This window comes from Bubalus kerabau, chromosome 2, assembly GCF_029407905.1.
Source record: "Bubalus kerabau isolate K-KA32 ecotype Philippines breed swamp buffalo chromosome 2, PCC_UOA_SB_1v2, whole genome shotgun sequence".
Taxonomy (NCBI): domain Eukaryota; kingdom Metazoa; phylum Chordata; class Mammalia; order Artiodactyla; family Bovidae; genus Bubalus; species Bubalus kerabau.
In genome coordinates this window covers 25,666,598-25,686,859 of record NC_073625.1, presented here as the reverse complement: position 1 = coordinate 25,686,859, position 20,262 = coordinate 25,666,598, and the positions used below count along the sequence as shown (strand labels likewise).

Sequence of the window (20,262 nt, the reverse complement as noted above, 5' to 3'; positions counted from 1 at the left end):
AGAATGTTCTCAAGTAATATTAAAACAAAACAAAACAAAACAAACAAACAAAAATCTCCATAGGGAATTCCCCGGTGGTCTAGTGGGAAGGACTTGGCATTTCCATGGCAGTGGCCTGGGTTCAATTCCTGACTGTGGAATGAAGATCCCACAAGCCATCCAGTGTGGACAATAAACAAATGAAAAAAACCTTTTTAAGTTATTCTCCTAAATTTTAAACAGCTTATGAAACAGGTTATTCAGGAGTATATCACAACTATTAAGACTTCGACTAGAGATCCACACAAAAGCATTATATAATTAAAAAATAAAATTAAACAAGGAAAAAAATTCTCTACAGTTCAAAGCAAATGGAAATAAATGAACCTGTTTTTTTCCCCTAAGTTATACTGTCATCCAAAAAAGCTTCATTAAAGACTTTAAAAAATAGTATTTGACTATTAAGACTAGAGTAGACTTCGGCTATCATTTCTGAAACAGAACTGTTATGTGATTCACATGCTTGTGTACTCACAACAAGCAGGTATAAAGTGATAGTAGCAAGCTGCTACCATTCTCAGGGGCTCTTCAGTTTCCTCTCATGGCACTCAAAACTCTAGCTCAGTAATGTGCTAAGATTTTTTTCTTACTCATGAATATACATAAGTAATTTGATATTATGTCACTTGTCCTCAACCAAATAATATTACATACTGTTCTCTTTTCCATGAAGCTACTGAGAAAATCATCTATATCCGTTTTTCCCTCCAAGAAATCTTCTGCAATATTATCAGATTCTTCCTCAGCTTCATGTGCAGCTACTTTTAATCTTGCCTGTAGAGCACTTGCACTACAGCTCTGAAAAAGAAAATCAAGAAAGAAAGTCATTAATATCTAATGCTCTGAGAAACTCCTTAGTGGGAAGGAAAATGGGTAGAAGCTAAATAGCAGTGATATTGGGGCATCACTGTCTCACTCCTAACATTAAAATGATCCTGGAAATGTTGAGTCATTAACTGTGATGTTTGCTTTTGGTTTCTAGTATTCTTTATTAAATTAAGGAATTAGTTTATTAAGTTTGTCTAAGGAATGATGCTGATTACTGAGAAAAGCCTCTTCATCTAGTAAGCTCTAAAGTGCCTCCAAAAGTATTTCAATTGATTCTCTCAGATCTTCTGGCTAAGAGAGGGGAGGACTCCTTACGTGCGATTCCTGACTCTGACACTTTCCATTTGTATGACCTCAGGGATGTTATTTAATATCCACGTGCCTCAGTTTCCTCATCTGTAAAATGGAAAAATAGTAACAATACCTACCCTCATAGGTTTTTGTGTGGAATAATGGGCCACATATGCAACGAGCTTAGTGCAATGCAAAAGATATAACAATTGCACAGTGTCAGCAATTGGTTGGATCAAGTAATCTTAAAAATCTACCACATTACCCTCTGATTCCAGTGCTCCTAAAGGCAATGAAATTATACTCCAGGACAAAGGTCTAGAGTACCATATGCCTTTTAATAGCAGACCAGGAACATAATAGCCAAAAACACATCAATAAACAAAGATAAATCTTCCCTTGCAAAAACTGAGATAGGCCAGAACATGCCAAAAACTTTAGTATAAATGGAGGAAGAGCACATGGGAAAGAAAGCAAGGAGATAATACAGACATAGAGAATGAACTTACAGTTACTAGGCAGGAAGAATGGGGGAAAGGGATAGGTAGGAAGTTTGAGATCAACATGTATACACTGCTGTATTTAAAATGGCTAACCAATAAGGATCTGCTGTATAGCACACGGAAAACTCTGCTCAGTGTTACATAGCAGCATGGATGGGAGGGGAGTTTCGGGGAGAATGGATATACGTGTATGTACAGCTGAGTCCCTTTGCTGTTCACCTGTAACTATCACAACATTGTTAATGGGCTATACCCCAATACAAAATAAAAAGTTAAAAAGAACGATCATATTATATTACATTGGCTTCACTTCCTAGAATTCCTGATTTTAAAGGAAACAGAATATTGTTAGTTACGATGTGGGTTGTTGATATATGAAGATTATGTCCTATTTAATTTTTTAAATGATTTCCCCCTTTTAATTTAAATTTTTTTTTTCAGAAACAAGGATTAATTTTATAAAAAGCTTTCGATTTTTCACATAACTGGATTTCTAGTATAAAGTTATTATTTGTGGTGAATTATACTTTATACTTTCTATATGTTATATTTTCCAATTTGCTAACTTCTTGTTTAAGATAGTTGTATACAGGCTTGCAAGTAAGTCTAAAACTAAAATTTTTCTTTTTAACTTTTATTAGAAGAGTTAAACTGGCTTTATAATAACTTTCCCAGAACATTTATTTATGGGGCTTTTTATATTTTTCTGTTTTGGAACCAAATGCTCTTGCATGACCACAAAATGACTGATAATGGCTCATAAAACTGAGAGCTGTTCATCTGCATAACTCAAGGCTGTTTATCATGCCTTATAAACTCGAATGCCTAATAAATGCTTTCTGATAATAACACATTTAAGAATGTGGCTCGTGCATATTAAGAGTAAAACTTCTAGTCCACTTCCAGCTTAGCCATGGTAGCTAACTCGACCACTAACCCGCCGTAGCTGCTTCCTCTAGAGCTTGTGGACAAGGATAGGATCAAGAATTCACATTGAGATGAAGAGTGATGAGGAGACTGTTGGCATACTTCTGGGATTTGGTGACTTTGTCAATATGGTACTGGAAGATGTCACTGAATTTGAAATCATACCAGAACGAAGAAGAATTACTGAATTAGATCCAATTTTGCTAAATGGAAATAATATACCAATGCTGGTTCCTGGAGGACAAGGACTTGAAATATGAATGACTTCCTTGACTTATGCTAGATGCTGTTCTGTCTTGTAATGACAACAAAAGTTTTTTTTAGTCTTTTAATGTTTGTATTCTGTGAAGTCAAGTTTCCCATTAAAGGGAAGTGCTTTGATGATGCATTGTAAATGCCCATTTTTGTAAGTTAATCAGGATTATATTGGGAAAAGAACAGTTTGTTCTTTGAAGACAAAAATAAACATGTTTTCGTTAACTGTCAAAAAAAAAGTAAAAATTCTTATGGTAAAAGAAAACAGCTCAACAATCTTACCTCACTAAGTTCATGCTGCCTTTGCATCTTCTTTTCAAAAGTTGATTTCATTTGTGTAAGTAATTCATACTAAAAGAGAAAATAAAAATGCTGTTTCATTGTACTTTAAAATTATATGGACTTCTTAAAAATGATAACTAACTCATACCTTATCTAAAACAGTTTGCCTCTTGGCTTCCAAGCTGGGCTCCAAAAGGAGATTTTTTCCTGTAAGATAAATTCTAGTTTATTTCTAGATAAAGATCACATTTTTCTTAGGAAATTTAAAAAGTAAAGAAGGACATACTTGCTAGTTCCTCAATACTTTTTACTAAGTCATCCTTGTCAGTAATAATTTGTTTTAGTTGAGGCAAAGTCACAAACTGCTCTAGTAATACATCCTCTTGCTCATTCATATCTGTAAGTTGTGACACACTAGAAACACAATAGAAGAAAATGTTAATGAATATCAGTTATCTAGATTTTCTCCATGACAATAAATATCCAGTTTTTCAGCTTTATTCAGCTGACAAGAGTTCTACATAATCTTTGACATTATTTTTATATATACTCAGAAGAAGGCAAACTGTAACCTTAAAAGCAAATAAAACACCAAACACAATGGAACAAAAAGTAGTCTAAACACAGTATCAAGATGATTTAGCTAATAGGCATGTGGCTATCACAATAAATGATAAAGGTATGTGTCTATGTACATGTATTCATAAAAATGTTTTTACAAAACAATGGTGGAAGGGTAATCCCAAAACAAAAATCAATATCCAGAGTGTAAGAGGGAATTGGAAAGATGCGGTATGGAGCAAGCTCAAGCTTTTGAGTGTCTTTCAGTTTTGACTACAGATCCACACAAAAGCATTATATAATTAAAAAATAAAATTAAACAAGGAAAAAAAAGTCTCTAAAGTTCAAAGCAAGAGGAAATAAATGAACCTGTTTTTTTTTTCCCTAAGTTATATTGTCATCCAAAAACATTTCATTAGAAAGCCTTTAAAAAATAATATTTGGCTGTACATCTCTGATTAAATATATCCTAAAGACAAATGAATTGTAAAAAACAAAATAAAAACTTACTCTGCTTTCAATAACTGTTATTGATACTGTTATCTTATTGGAATTGTTATTTTGAAAGAATAAGTTCCCTTCAGAAAAATGGTTGACTTTAGGTCAGGGGAAAAAACTGTTCATGATGAACCCATGGCATCTTTGTTTTGCCAAAGTTCCCTACTAAAGATGGAACTGTTTTAAAAAAAAAAAAAAAAAAAAAAAAACAGAAAGAAAAAAAAGATAGTAATGGATTGAAACACTTCAAATATTTTTAAAAGTTTTATGAGTTTAATTCTGACCTATACCCATATTTTCTGTAAAAAAGCTGGAGGAAGGTTAGCAAAGAGGTTCACCTTTTCGTATTGACATTTTCATAATAATTTTTTTAAAAACGAAGAAAGGAAAGAATCCTTTATAACATGGCAACAATAATAATACCTATTTTCTGGGGTGGCTGCAAGCATCATACTGCATTCAACTGCTTTATAACATGTATGTGGTATTTGTAAACTTCATTAATTAACGTTATTAGCACAAAATAATAAGTCACTATTTTGTTAAAATGATTGCAAAACATTGGGTCAAACAAAGTTCAACTTTTTTTAACTATAGGATTTCTCATGAGTATCTGGCTGTACATCCCTGGTGGGATATATACTAAAGACAAGAACAACTGCAAACATTTTAAATAGCATTCAGTAGTCTCATTGATAACAGCCTCATGACTACTATAAACCTTCAATAGTGGTATAAAGAGTGCAACTTCACAAGCCTGAGTGACCACAGAACATTTTTTTCATGGAGTCTCTTAGGGAAACAGTGTCTCATGAAAAATGATATCTTAAACTTGAATATTCAACTTTTCTGCCATAAATCTGATTAAAATATGGCTTGTAAAAACACTTCTCTATTACTTTATGAGAACTTTAATGTATTCAGAAATAGTTTTCACAAGAAGGTGAGCCACACAAGAGAAAGGACATCGTTATCCTGGTAACTATTATAGCATTCCCAGGATCTAGAGAAATTCCTGGATACAGACTAGAAAGTCAATAAATATGAACTGCAACACATACCACAGATTCATAAAACTTTCCACTTCCCACTAAGATACAGGAATAGTGACAACATGAAAATGATGTGTGCATTTACAAATTAAATAGACAACAAACACCAATGTTACTGTCCAAGTTTTTTTACCTTAGTTCTGAGAGTTCTGGAAATGTATCAGGAATATCGGGCATCTTGTAACCAAAACCATTTTGGCTTATCTAAAGAGATATTGAAATAGTGCTAAGTTTTAGCCATCTTTTCGACTATTCCTATCTGGTTATAAAAGTAACTTTTAATGTACTGCATCCAATAACTATTTTCACTATCACACATCCTCTTGGCACTCCACACTGTCCTTACCCTCCCATTCTTTTTCACTCCGTCTTTCTCAGTGTATCTTTATACATATAGGGTTACTGGCTCTTTTTTTTTTTTGATGAGGAAGGATCATGTGACTACCTGTGGTTATAAAACAAATCTCCAATTGTGAGATATCTGTGACAAATGTGGAGAATTATATGTGTGTTTCATTGATGTATATGAGTATGTCTCAAGCAAAAGGCACTACATTTAGAAAAATTACTAACCTGGCAAAAAGTCTCAAGAGTTACCTAAGTAACTTCTATAAGACAGTAGGGAAGATAAGGAATAGAATATACATTGTCTGAATATATGGGTCACATTTTAAAGTCAAGGACCCATGAAAAGTTCTCTTTTACTAAGGGTTAAAAATAAAGGCCTTTAAATCTCCTTAATACGTTTAATGTACGGTCTCTCCCTCAGTAATGTCCCTTGTGGCAGCAGTTACCAGCTTAATTTAAGAACACAGTTTTTTAAACCAATGAGACACGGGTTTAAATGTCCTTAGTACCCTAGGGCAGACCTTCCATAAGCTGACACGTGCTTCTCCTACATAATCCTTCTTGTGTCTTTGCCTGCGTTCTGTATGAAACCTGAGGGTTCTGTAACAGGCGGCTTCACAAATGTGCCATCTGGTTTATGCTTCCACATCTTTGTCAGAGCTGCTGCCTCTTAGAATTACCTTACTTGACAACACCTTATCATCCTGGCAAATTCATTACCATCTATCTAAATGTGGCCTCAAGCATGAGTTCATTCATTCATCCGCCTCATTTTAAATGAGCACCTACTGTATAGATCAGGCATACTCGGAGGCACCAAGGATAAAGTGGTATAAAAAAAAGAATCTCATCTTATATAAAGGTTATCTTTCTAGCTCTACATCGGTCCCTGGGAGCACTGACTATTCCCTCAACTGTGTCTTCATAGTAACTCTAGACTAACATTTCTACTTACAGTTATTTGATGGTTACCTCTTTGACATTGTTCCTGAAGTTGAAAATGTGATTTTTTAAAAATCTTTTGTGCCATAGTGGTTGGCATGAGGAGGAATATGATGTTTGCTGACTGAGTATTTCAAGGGTACAAAATACAGATATCTGGAGATACCAACCGGTGTTGAAGTGTCTGTTGTGGGAACGGGCAATGGCAGATTTGAAAGGACACCAAATGAAGGAGCAGCCGGTTTGGTGGTTGTATAACTTGTTGTTGAAGAAGAAACAGTGTCAGCAACAGATAAAGAGCTGATAGTCCTGTTAGCTTCTTGTGGGGGATATGGAGGAAGAAATGGGAAACCCTGAGAAGCATAAGGAGGCATCCCACCTGGGTTACTGTACAGGCTAAAGAGAAAGAGAGGAAAAACATGCGATTAGATTTTAGGAGTAAACTTGTAAAATTATTCCTTAATTGTTCTAAATAACAATTGTTATGCACTATAGATGGAATTTGTTTATGGCAGGTGCCACTAGTTTTTATAATTATGTAAGTAAATTAGATATCATATAAATTGAAAAAATAAGAATACCCCTTAAAAAGAATATTTTGATTTCTTTCCATGAAAAAGAAATATGTTTTAGAAAACCTAAGTTCAACTGGTCACAGTTGAAGTGAATAGAAAGGCCATATTTGAGTTTTGAGCATTCTACTGGCATCAATGAATATTTTCAGAGAAGAAATGGAGAACACTTAATCCACGAAACTTGTTCAAATAGCAATTGTTTAGTAGCTTTCACTATATTTGGCAAAATCTGACTGAAAGTCAAGATGGCTTTTCTAGAAAATTTCAAAGAAAAATTAATTGTATAGATGAATTGCTAAAAATGCTTAACTATAAAAAAGATGCATAAACACCTCAGATGGGCTGGGACCTTGAATCTGAGACCTTTTATTGGATGGAGTGCCTGCACCTGGACAAATGTCTCCTTGAGCAACAGAATACAAAGAAACTTAAAGGGACTAAAAACAACCGAATGCACTGCAGTCAGGGTAATTATGAATAATATTACAAAATTATGAATGTCACAAAAAGGCCACAAACCAACAGCCACTTCTAAGGTACCTGGGGCAAAAGCAGGGTACTATGCATAATCCTTGTACACAGCAACACCATGGGGTGGGCAGGCCAGCTGGGCCACCCCTTCTTCTGCCCAACCACAAGCCACTCCCATCCTCACTCCATGTGAGGAACTAGCCTGCTCTCCTCGGAGAGCAAGCAAGGGTACCCAGTTTCTTGAGTTCACTCCCTCGTGCTGCAGCACAAGTCCCAGGAAAGCCTTGCCTGAATTTTTTTTTTAAAGATGCATGTAAAAATCATGCATATATATATTAGAAAAAGTGGCACAGCAGTATGTACTCAAGATAAAGTCAGAAAATATATTTTTGCAAGATGATAAATACAGGGTTCTGATTCAAGATGGTGACATAGGAAGATTCTGGATTCACCTCCCACAGAAACTTAATCGACAGCTACATATGGAACAATTTCCTCCGGAAAAAACCCCCCAAAGTATGTGAGGAAATCAGGCAAACAAGAAGAAAATGACATCTAGGCTAGTAGGAGAGGTTGAGACACAATCTCACCATAAACCCCACCCTCAGGAAGAGGACCTACAACCTGGAGAAAACTCAAACCCAGAGCTTTTCCCTGGAGGGTTAAGGTTTGAGTTTGAAGCTGAGAGACAAACACCCAAAACATCTAGCTCTGAAGACAAAAGAGCTCACATCCCAGAAAGCCACAAGGCGCGGCAAACTAAGAACAGCTCTCAAAGGGCTCTGAGGCGCAGACTTCCTGGCTCAGGGCCCAGTGCATTAGAGGACCCCACTTACTGTGACAAAGGCTCATCTGCCCATCTTAAAGCATCATCCCGAGGGGGCAGGCATCTAACTTAACAACATCTAGGCTAATCCCTATACAGTCTGAGGACGGGATTGGTCACCAAAAAGACCAAGTGACAGAAAGTTGGAACTTTCAGGTCCACTCATCGATCTCAGGGAAGAGGGGGGCTGCTGATTAAGCTCTATAAAATCTCTTGAACAGGAAGACTCGACAAGCGCCCTGCTCGTGACTGCATCCATAGTCTATGGGGACAAAAGCTGCTGTGCTCAGGGCTCTCCTAGACCGTGCCCTGCTGTAAGCACCTCTTCATCTGGCTATTCATCTGTATCCTTTATAACCAACCACTAAACATATGTAAATTTATTTTTGAAGTTTCATGAGCCATTTAAATTAATCAAAACAGGGGTGGTTGGGGGGAATCCATGGGAACCTCTGATTTATAGCCAGTTAGTCAGAAGCATAGGAACCATCTATGGATTTTCCATTGATATGTGAAATGGAGCAGTCTGTGAGACTGAGTCCCTCATCTGTGGATCTGACCCCATCTCCAGGTGGACAGCATCAGAACTGAGTTCAATTTGTACGGAACACGGTGTTTGCTGAGAACTGGAGAATTACTTGGTGGTGTTGGGGAAAAATACATAACAGAGTATTGAAATGTTCCAAAATATATCTAGCTTAAACAATTTTTTAAATGGGAGTGCTACTGTTTTTGACATAATTTAATGTCATATTTAATGACATAAGTTAGCAAAAATTGTAATTGTTTGGAAGAAAATTTGTCACAAATGTTAAAATTGTAATACTGAAGTTTATACAGAAAAATAAATAATATAAAGAAAAGAACCTGAAAAAAGAGGGTAAAGAGAGTTTAATCCTGGCATAAAGCAAAACACAACAGAAAACCTTAATTTTAAAAAACTTTTTTTTAAAGGAAAACACTGGCAATGGATAGGAAGATCAATGGAACTGAATAAAAAATCCAGAAAATTCCCAAGTATATAGCAATTAGGATATAATAAAACAAGATTTAAAATCAGGTTAAAAAAAAAAGAGAGAGAGGTCAATAAATAGCACTGCGACATCTGGAAAAAAATTAAATTGAAGCCAGATCCTCATAATAATAATAAAAGAGAAACCAAATGGAACAAATTAAAATAGAAAGCTTTTTTCTTTAATTAAAAAAAAATCTTAAAGAACTGGAAGATATCATGGAAATTAAAACTTTGGGGTGGGAAAGGACTTTCTGTGATCCCAAATTCAAAAGTCATAAGAGAAAATGATAAAAATCCCTTGACATAAACAAACAACAACAAAACTCTCTACATGACAAAGCCTATTATAAATAAAGACAAATAAACTGGGGGAAAACATTTGAAACTCATGTCATAGGAAAATGGTTAATTTTTTTAATATATACATAAAGAACTTCTACACATTGACAAGACTAACAACCCAATAGCAAAATGGAGAATCAGATACAATACACAAGTTCAAGAAAAGAGAAAAAAAAATTAGGAAAAGATTCAACTTCACTGTTTAGGAAAAGATTCAACTTCACTGTAAGATAAAACAAATTAAGTTATACTAACATCATTTTCCACTTAAAAATTAGCAAAGATCCCTTTTGATAAATCACCATGTCAGCAAAGGGAATAAGCACTGCATATAGGAGTAGAAGAAGGCAATGGCACCCCACTCCAGTACTCTTGCCTGGAAAATCCCACGGATGGAGGAGCCTGGTAGGCTGCAGTCCATGGGGTCGCTAAGAGTTGGACACTATTGAGCGACTTCACTTTCACTTTTCCCTTTCATGCATTGGAGAAGGAAATGGCAACCCACTCCAGTGTTCTTGCCTGGAGAATCCCAGGGACGGGGGAGCCTGGCGGGCTGCCGTCTATGGGGTCGCACAGAGTCGGACACGCCTGAAGTGACTTAGCAGCAGCACAGGAGTAAAAACTGGTACAACTTACTCCTTAGGGCAATTCTGAAGTATTAGTCAAACTTACAAATATGTATACCACTTTGACAATGTATCCAACAAAATACTTACAGTTGGGTAAAATGTTTTTAATGTTATTCATTGCATCACTAAGGGCAAAAGGGTGGGCCTTTTATGCAAGATTGGAAACAACAAAAATTCCATTAACTAGGAGTCTTAAGTTATGTTGTGTCCATAAAACAAGTACTTTGTGGCCATTAAGAAGAATAAGGAAGTGCTTTATGTACCAATATGGAAAGCGCTCTGAACCATACCACTAGTGAGATGGGAAAAAAAAAAAAAAAGGCAAGGGAATAGTATGCTATCATTTGTGTAAAAAAAGGAGGGAATAAAATACTGCATGTACATATTTCTTTGTATATACATAAAATATCTCAGGAGTTCTATACATATGCACTCAAACAACCAACTTTGGATACCAATGAGAAGAAAAAGTGAATTGCAAGAGAAAAAGAAATGGAAGGGAACTTTTTACCACACACCCCTTTATATTTTTAAAATTTTAAGCCAAGTGAATCTATGATTGAAAAAAATAAGATAGCTTTCTAATAAGCTTGTTTATTTCAAAGTATGGCTCACCTTAATCTTAGAGCTTTACTTTTATCTAAAGTATATTAATAACATGTATGTAAATCTAAAGTGTTATTTAGGAAGACTATGACCAACATGAGAATATTTCTACTTGAAATATATCCTTGAAATAAAGTCTTAATAATTCTGAACAAAACTGTATTATAGGTACAACCTATAATATAATCTAAGAAATGTAGCAAACTTGCTTTTTAAACAATGTGTACTAAATCACAGAACTTATTTGATATGGGAACAAATAGACTTTTTGGCTTATGTTTTCAAATAAGGTGAATGAGATATACTTAGCCCTATCCTGGAAGAAAATAGTAAATTCAGTTTTTAGATAAAGAATATCAGAGAGGCTTCTGACTCTAGGACAAAGACACAGGAGCACAAAGTGATGGCTGAGTTTGATATACCTAATGAATGGGATAATCTAGCCCAAGCTGATTTCCAGGTAGTGTTAAAATACGACCTGATTTTTGAACAAGAAAAAATAAAGTAAAAGAACTGGGCAATTAAGGCAAGAGATATTAGAGGAAAAGGAAATAGTGACTGTCAGAAGTTGCAGCGTTATGCAATTTTAGAATATTGAACACAAAAAGTAACAAAGGATCAGAAATTGAAATGGCACGGGACACCTTAGGAATAGAGGAATGCTTTCAAAATTCTCAGTGGAGAAAAACCAAATAAAAACAAACAAACAAAAAGAAATTAAAACAAAAAGAAAAACAAAACAAAAAGTCAGTGGAAACCACTTCAACACAGAACTTGAACTCTACCAACTATGAAGTATGAGGGTATATTAAAGATATTTGCAGGTTAAAAAGAAGAAATCTCAAAATTATTCTTCCCAGCATCTTAGGGTATACTGTACTTTCAAAAATGGTCATAGCACTATTTCTGGTCCCATGTGCTCTCCCAGGGGGGTTCCCAGATGACTCAGTGGTAAAGAATCTGCCTGAAAGGGCAGGAGACATGGCTTCAATCCCTGGGTTGGGAAGATTTCCCTGGAAGAGGGCATGGCAACCCACTCCGGTATTCTTGCCTGGAGAATCCAATGGACAGAGAAGCCTGGCAGACTACAGTCCATGGGGGTCACAAAGAATTGGGCACGAATGAGTGACTGAGCACGCACACATGCTCTTCTAGAACCTTATCACTCCACCGTTAAGAAGAAAAGCCTATTTTCTTCCCCTCGAATCGGATCAGGACTCCGTGACTGCCTCAACAAACTGAATAAAGCAGAAGTGACACTGCATGACTTCAGCAGTTAGGCCAGAGAAGGTGAATATGACTTTCTCATTACTCTTTCAGGATGTTCACCCCAGAAGCCCAGCCATGGTGGTGTGAGGAAGCCCAGGCTGCATCTGGGTATTTCAACTGACCTCCCCAGGTAAGAGCTTCTGACGAGAGCTTGTTGATGGTCAGTAGAACAGAGAAGAGCTCTCTGATGAACCCTTCCTGAATTGAAGAATAATGAGCAAATAAATGTGTTTACTGTTTTAAGCCATGCCAGTTGATGCCAAAGGTGGAACACAAACAAGCTCTATTAGTACCTAACCAAACTGCAGATTCACAAGGAAAATAAATGCTCATTATTTCAACCACAAGTTTTAGGATAAACTGTTACTCATCCTTAGGAACTTGAACACACCTTTACTTAAGAAGCCACAGGGAGTAAGTAAAGCAAGAAACTAGGAAATAGCCCGAGAAAGAAAAAAACATAGGATGCAGGAAAAGGAGAATCCCATACAGGAAGGTGGGAAAGGGAAATCCCAGGATGGCAGGACAGCACTTGTACAGTAATTCAGAATGGAGGGGGAAAATGGAGCAATATTTGCAAGGAAAAAATACTGGAACCTCAAGATTACCTGACAGGCTTGATGATGTGAAAAAATTATTTGAATGATATTTTTCAGAGCTGCTGAAAAGAGGTGGGAAGTTAAAAACATCAAAGAATATAAAACTGATGGAAAACTGAAGTAATTATTAACTCCAGAGAAAAGCAAAAAGTTATACCATAACAGAAATGTAATCATTATAAAGTACTTGGCTCAGCAGAATGGAATATTCTGAGAGCCAGTGTAATGAAAGTACCAAACACACTCTTAAGTAAAAATCATAATTTCACAGAGGATGAAGAAAAGAAAGGTATGTGAAAAATAACTAAAACCTTCATTAATCATGATAGGAAGTCAGTAGATGGTATCTAAAATCAAAGAATCAACAGACAGCAGTATCTATATATTATTCAGAAAGATGAAGATAAATATTAGACAAGCAGCTAAAAAATAAAATCCAGTTACCTCTGAAAAGTATGAATGTATCTGCCTGTGAAGGTGAGGATGTGGAAAGCAGACTGCCTTTTAACCTTATTTGAATTTTTAAGCTATGCTTTGATTACTCAGATCAAAAGTAAATAAATGTATACACAAACTCTTTTGTTACAAACATACTTACTATGGGAATGCTGTTGAAGCAGGAGCTAAAACTGGAGGATTCTTCCAAAACTCATCCAATAGACTCTGAATAATTTTCCCAAGATCTGAATGCATTGTAAACTAAAAGTAACAGTAATACACAGTGATCAAAATCATTTTCGAAAAAAGATTATATAGTCTCATTAAGATAATTAAACTGTAAAACTTAAACTTAAATCCACTTTTATAAGTCAAAAATTAAATGAAAGGCAAAGGATATTATGTCAACTGAACATCCACAACTTACTATAGAAGCAATACCATAAATGAGGTTAAAAGTTTATTTAGTTAATAATGGAGCTGAAATATTTCCACACTTCACTACTGACAGTAATCTGAAGGTTCAAAGGTAAATACTAAGTACACTGAAGTTATAGTCCTTCATGTTAGTGAATCATATACATATTCTAAAAAATGTAAGGCAAATTTGAATTTTATCCCTTCCTAACTACTATAAAAGATCTACTATGAACCCAAGTTTTAACATCAACAGGTCCTCACCACTGAAAAACAAAAACCCTCCAAATCAGGATTATCTATTAAGTATAGTGAACATTTTGAAATAAATCATAGCATATACATACATTGCTTACTAATGGAGAGGTAACATACACTCCTTGTTTATCCACTAAGTGATGCCGTATTGGTGGATAAACACTGATCACTGGTTTTTCCTGAGGAAATTGTGGAGGAAGCAATCTGGCAAAAGTAGAACAGATTCAAAAACAAATGTTATATAATCATAATTCTAAAACAAAGTTACTTAAAAGCAAATTAAATTTTCACACTTTCATTCAGATTAATTATTCAGTAATTAGTGCTCTATTATGGTTGTTGAGTTAACTGAACCTATACAGAAAGACACACTTTGGCAACAAGACTATAATTAATTCAATATAGTAAAATCTTCTTAATGTGGAGTAAGGATAATGTGAATTATAGACTATTCTTCAAACTGGGCCAATTAATTGCTTTCAAACACATCACATTATACCAAACTATCCAAAATTTCAGCCAGAAATTATACATTTTTATCAGGTGAACCATGTTATGCCAGTCTGGCTTTTTACTGAACCACAGGTCTTGGCATATAACTTTCTTGTGGCTTTCCTTCTTTTGAAATGCTGCCAAGAAGTGTTTCACTATACACTGAATTCTTAATGAGCAAGTAGATAAAATAAGAAGTACTAGGGTTGGAATACTGGAGCTGACACCATGCCTTGGTGCTATGCGGCTCTCTTTGAAATGTCTCAATTAACACCTCTCTCCCAACTTTGAGGTCAGTCCTTGGTTTCAGCTAGTTAACAGTAAATTCTCAGTACCAAAAGGAAAAAGAGTAAAAATCTTAACCCTTTCAGAACGACGGCAAATTTGAAATTAGGGAGTGAAGTCTCCAACAATGCACTTTTACTGGACATGGAACCTTGCAAATCTCTAAAATCTAGATGAATACATCCTTTTAAACTGCCACTCCGTTCCCCTCCTGGCTCAGGGAACTATTTGTTGTCAAGAGGGAAACTACGTCTTTGTTGGCTTCTCCTACTTAGCTGTACCAGGGTGTGTGATGAAAGAGAAAACTACCTCAGGTATATAGTTTAGGCTGTTAAACTACTTTGGAAAAGAGGCAATGAATGGCCTTTGGAGCCCAAACAGTCTGGGTTTCTCTCCTGACTACTGTATTCACTACCTACTTGAATATAATTTGTTTTAGTTTTCAGGGCTGCTGTGACGATTCATAAAGCTCCCATATATTGACATAACACAGCATAATGGTTGGCACTGCTATATATTCACCCTTTAATTTCCACTCATTCAACTAGGATTTAATATGGGATCCCACGTGAAGGTACCTCACTAGGCAATGAAGAGCTGACGATGAACAAGCATAGTTTCTATTTTCAAGTTAAGAGCATTTTTACTGTACCTCACTCAAACACTTGCTTGAGCAGCCAGCCACCTAATGCAATCTGAGGTAATAGTAATTCTTTCATGTTGAAGTCTAATAAATGCACTTAGGGCTAAATGAGTACTAGCAATCACTTTGCCCAAACTTTCCTCTTTATTGCTTAATAACCTTAATAATGATTATTATTTTTTACTTTTAATTTTTTTTCTTTAAAAATAATCGGCAGATCAAATTCAACTGTGAACTTGCTGGCTGATGAATTATATTGGTTGCTGAAAACTAGAATATTTTAACTTGTTTCTGATGTAAAGGTGGTTGTTCCTCTAACAGTGTCTGCACACAATCCCTTCCACTGTTTGTTGTTGTCATGCTTACTCTTTCAGCCTGCCTCCAGCGAAGAGTTTAGTGCAAATCAATGAAAGATCTATTACATCTTTGTATTCCATTTCCTCTTTCATGGTTTCTTACCACAATCTCTATTACAATGACATATTTAAACTTCTTTATTTCACAGAATTGTGTAACTTTAATAAACTTTAGATACTAGAAAAGGAAATAAATTCACTTTTAAACAGCTTACTTCTGACAGTAGCTAAGAAACAAAATGATAAAAAGATTTTTCCAAGTCCTATTCCATGAAAAAATAGGATACAATTCTACTCACATATTAATGTTAATTGTCAGGTTATTTACAGTGAAAGGCAACCTGTATTCCACATCTTTCTGTATTTCAGCTATGCTGTAGGAGAAAATTTGAGAAAAAAATTTATCCAAAGTTATAAAAACCATTAATGTTAAAAGCAAACATTAAAATTTGTAGAGTCTACTAAAACAGCTTCATTTTAATCACAGAATCTAGAGAGCCAATATAACTTGTATCTTGAGGGGGAAATGACCATAGAAAAAATTATCAAATAAGCAGGCAATACTATTCTGAGATATTCTCAGGGGGTTGCTAAGACATGGAGCTAAGCTGGTGAGGTAAAAAGGCAAAGAACTCTTGTATTAGTGCTACACTGATTACTATCGCTTTATCTAATTTATCATTGTGCTGTGCTTAGTCACTCAGTCATGTCTGACTCTTTGTGACCCCATGGACTTGAGCATGCCAGGCTCCTCTGTCCATGGGGATTCTCCAGGCAAGAGTACTAGAGTGGGCTGCCATGCCCTCTTCCAGGGGATCTTCCCAACCCAAGGATCAAATCCAATCTCCCTTATGCAGGTGGATTCTTTACTGTCTGAGCCACCAGGGAAGCAATTTATCATTAGTAGAATCAACTGTAGGCATGAGTTTGAGCAAACTCCGGGAGACAGTGAAGCTGGGCATGCTGCAGTCCATGGGGTTGGAAAGAGTCAGACATGACTTAGCAACTGAAGAAGAAGAAGCAATTGCCAAGTCCTCTAGTTAAAACAGGTCAGCAAGAGAAGACCTATGTTCTGACTACAATCCTGCCAATGCCAGCTGTATTGACAGGGCTTTCAGAGTTTAAACTGAGAAGTCTGGATGAGATGTCTCCTACAGCCTTATGATAGATAGAGACAGCTGGTTGCTTTTCAAAACCAAATATTCCCCTTCTTCTTAAATAAGAGAATCCTGATTTTATTCTGAGCAGCAATGTTGTAGCTTTTCTTGTAGCAAGTTGTTGCTACAGGCTTAAGTTCCAGCCAATAAAACACAGTTAAGTTGGGTGAGGTGGAATTTCCAGAAACGCATTTTAAAGGGCAACAAAAACTGGTATAGAGTCTATTTGCCCTTCCTGCCTGGCCCTGAAAGACAAACTTCGAACAACCATATTGGACCAGGAGTGACCCTGAGAATCAGAGCCAAACACTAGGGAAAGCTCAGCAGACAGAAGTAGCTTGGGTCCTTAATGGTTATGGAATTAACAAACTGAATTTCTGGTATGCAAGAGAAAAAGAAACTTTTATCATGTCACTTTATCAAGTTACTATTTGGGGAGTCTTCATTACTAATAGTTGAATATAACTGCCATCTAATAAAAGTTCCCTATATCTTAAGATTTTACATTCAGAATTTTTATTAAAAAATTTTTTTTTTGGCCATGACCCCATAGCATGTGGAATCTTAAAGCTTCCTGACCCAGGACTGAACCCACACTCCTTGTATTGGAAACTTGGGATCTTAACCACTGGACTACCAGGCAAGTCCCCAGAATTTTATTTTGATTGCTGGCATGCAATTATTACAAGTATAATCTACCAACCAGACCTTTTGGTGACTCACTTGGAATTCTAACATTTATAATCTTTATAATCTTTCCAACATTTATAATCTTTCCAAAGGGAAAAATGTTAAGTAGTATTAATGAGTTATGGTTGAAAGGAAGCCTGATATCCAAAAGGACATGAATCCTTTTCAAGCATGAATCCTTTTAAAACATCTAGCAGTTACATAACTTATTTTTTGTTCTTGTGGTTGCTTTAATTGGTAGTTCTGGAAGACCTGTCTTATTTTCCTCATTTTTGGGGGGACGAATCAAGATTGCCAGGAGAAATATCAGTAATCTCAGATATGCAGATGACACCACCCTTATGGCAGAAAGTGAAGAGGAACTAAAAAGCCTCTTGATGAAAGAGGAGAGTGAAAAAGTTGGCTTAAAGCTCAACATTCAGAAAACGAAGATCATGGCATCTGGTCCCATCACTTCATGGGAAATAGATGGGGAAACAGTGGAAACAGTGTCAGACTTTATTTTTGGGGGCTCCAAAATCACCGCAGATGGTAACTGCACCCATGAAATTAAAAGACACTTACTCCTTGGAAGGAAAGTTATGACCAACCTAGATATTACTTTGCCAACAAAGGTCCGTCTAGTCAAGGCTATGGTTTTTCCAGTGGTCATGTATGAATGTGAAAGTTGGACTGTGAAGAAAGCTGAGCGTCGAAGAATTGATGCTTTTGAACTGTGGTGTTGGAGAAGACTCTTGAGAGTCCCTTGAACTGCAAGAAGATCCAACCAGTCCATTCTAAAGGAGATCAGTCCTGGGTATTCATTGGAAGGACTGATGCTGAAGCTGAAACTCCAATACTTTGGCCACTTCATGCGAAGAGTTGACTCACTGGAAAAGACTCTGAAGCTGGGAGGGATTGGGGGCAGGAGGAGAAGGGGATGACAGAGGATGAGACAGCTGGATGGCATCACCAACTCAATGGACATGAGTTTGGATGAACTCCGAGAGTTGGTGATGGACAGGGAGGCCTGGCATGCTGCGATTCATGGGGTCACAAAGAGTCGGACATGACTGAACGACTGAACTGAACTGATGACTTTTTTTGCCTTCTGATAAAAACCTGGCCTTGCAAATATGTGAATTTCAGGTTGCCTGAAAGGTTCAAGAGTGTTGGGATGGAATTACGGAGAAATCATAAATGTCCCCTCTGACATCCCGTGGACTGAAGTTATGATTGAAGAGAAGAAATAGTTGAGAAAAGACTCAAAAGATATTCAGTATTAAGACTAACTTAAAGTTTCTCTTTGGGGATCAGGTTCAGACTAGGATACTAAACAGTTTTCCCAGTTGTATTGATATAAACACTGTGTAATCAATAACATGGCTTAAGTTTTTTGTTTCTGTTATCTTAGATGTCAATGGTGTCAATGCTTCAGAGGAATACTGATCGCAACAGTATCAAAGCCAAGTAGAGCATTTTAGTGACCAAGAGCATAACCTCTTCAATTAGGCTTCCTGGGGTCAAATCCTTCCTCCACCATTTACCATCACCATCTGCCTAAGCCTTATCTCTCACTCGGTAAATGGGGATGTTAAAAATACCCATCTTGCTAAAAGTGTTGTTAGATTAAATGAGATAATGCAGGTAAAGCCCTCCCCACATAATACCATAATTGTTCAATATATTTTAGCATTATTAAGCAAACATTTAACATACATATCCAAGTTGGAGCCTGTCTAAATTTGTAGTACTGAAGTGTTAAGTCATTTTTTCAGACACTGTCTTTTTATAGAAAACAAAGTGAATTTGATTAAAATAATTTTTGGCTAGAAGTGTTCACTGTCCCCATAATTATGTTGCCCTTCTTCAGGGGTTTTCCTGAACCCCGAGATCAAACCCAAGTCTCCTACATTGCAGGTGGATTCTTAACCATCTGAACCACCAGGGAAGTCAAAGGTAGTATTCGTAATATTAATGAGAACTGAATCATCATTAACAAATTCCAAAACAGGTTAGCCATGGCAACTGATGGGTTGAGGACATGCCCCTAAATGTGGCACTTTGGCATCTTCAATATTTTAAACTGAAGGAATATAAGAAAAAAGCAGAAACAGGAAGGTTACTCTGACCTTCTCCCTCCTTATCTTTCTTTCTTAAAACAGAAAATAGGTCTTAAGACCTCATTAAGAGGTGCCCACGCTACACCAAGAGGAAGGAGCATCTGAATCTCAGAAGACACAGGGACAGTGAAAGAACCTAAGAAGCCAGGCTTGCTAAGGCATCATTGTTCTCTGCAACATGTCCCCCGCCCCTCCCACTTACTACAATTACAAGCATGCTTCATCTTATTGTGCTTCACTGATACTGATGGTTAGTGTTTTTTAGCAATAAAGTATTTTTAATTAGAATACATACATTGGTTTTTAGACATAATGCTATTGCACACTTAATAAACTACAGTATAATGTAAAAATAACTTTTATATCTACTGGGAAACCCAATAACTCATGTGACATGCTTCACTGCAACACAGATCTTCCCTGGTGGCTCAAACAGTACAGAATCTGCCTGCAATGTGGGAAACCTGGGTTCAATCCCTGGGTCGGGAAGATCCCCTGGAGAAGGGCACGGCAACCCACTCCAGTATTCTGGCCTGGAGAATCCCATGGACAGAGGAGCCTGGCGG

At 36.4% G+C, this 20,262-nt stretch overlaps 1 protein-coding gene and 1 pseudogene across 4 annotated transcripts in view; one reads left to right on the top strand and one right to left on the bottom strand.

Annotated features, from left to right (window-relative positions):
- VPS37A (VPS37A subunit of ESCRT-I) overlaps positions 1-20,262 on the bottom strand; it is a 32,512-nt gene that overhangs the window by 2,954 nt on the left and 9,296 nt on the right. For all 4 annotated transcript variants that reach the window (XR_008710100.1, XR_008710099.1, XM_055567268.1 and 1 more), the window contains exons 2-10: positions 16,047-16,121; positions 14,061-14,175; positions 13,457-13,557; positions 6,697-6,922; positions 5,370-5,440; positions 3,412-3,539; positions 3,274-3,332; positions 3,126-3,194; positions 694-837 (exon numbers count right to left, since the gene is read on the bottom strand). Coding sequence is in view for 2 of the 4 variants with exons in the window: in XM_055567268.1 (XP_055423243.1) it covers positions 694-837; positions 3,126-3,194; positions 3,274-3,332; positions 3,412-3,539; positions 5,370-5,440; positions 6,697-6,922; positions 13,457-13,557; positions 14,061-14,175; positions 16,047-16,121 (988 nt within the window). In the remaining 2 variants the exon portion in view is untranslated. The remainder of the gene's footprint in view (positions 1-693; positions 838-3,125; positions 3,195-3,273; positions 3,333-3,411; positions 3,540-5,369; positions 5,441-6,696; positions 6,923-13,456; positions 13,558-14,060; positions 14,176-16,046; positions 16,122-20,262) is intronic.
- LOC129643127 (U6 snRNA-associated Sm-like protein LSm5) lies at positions 2,319-3,112 on the top strand (annotated as a pseudogene).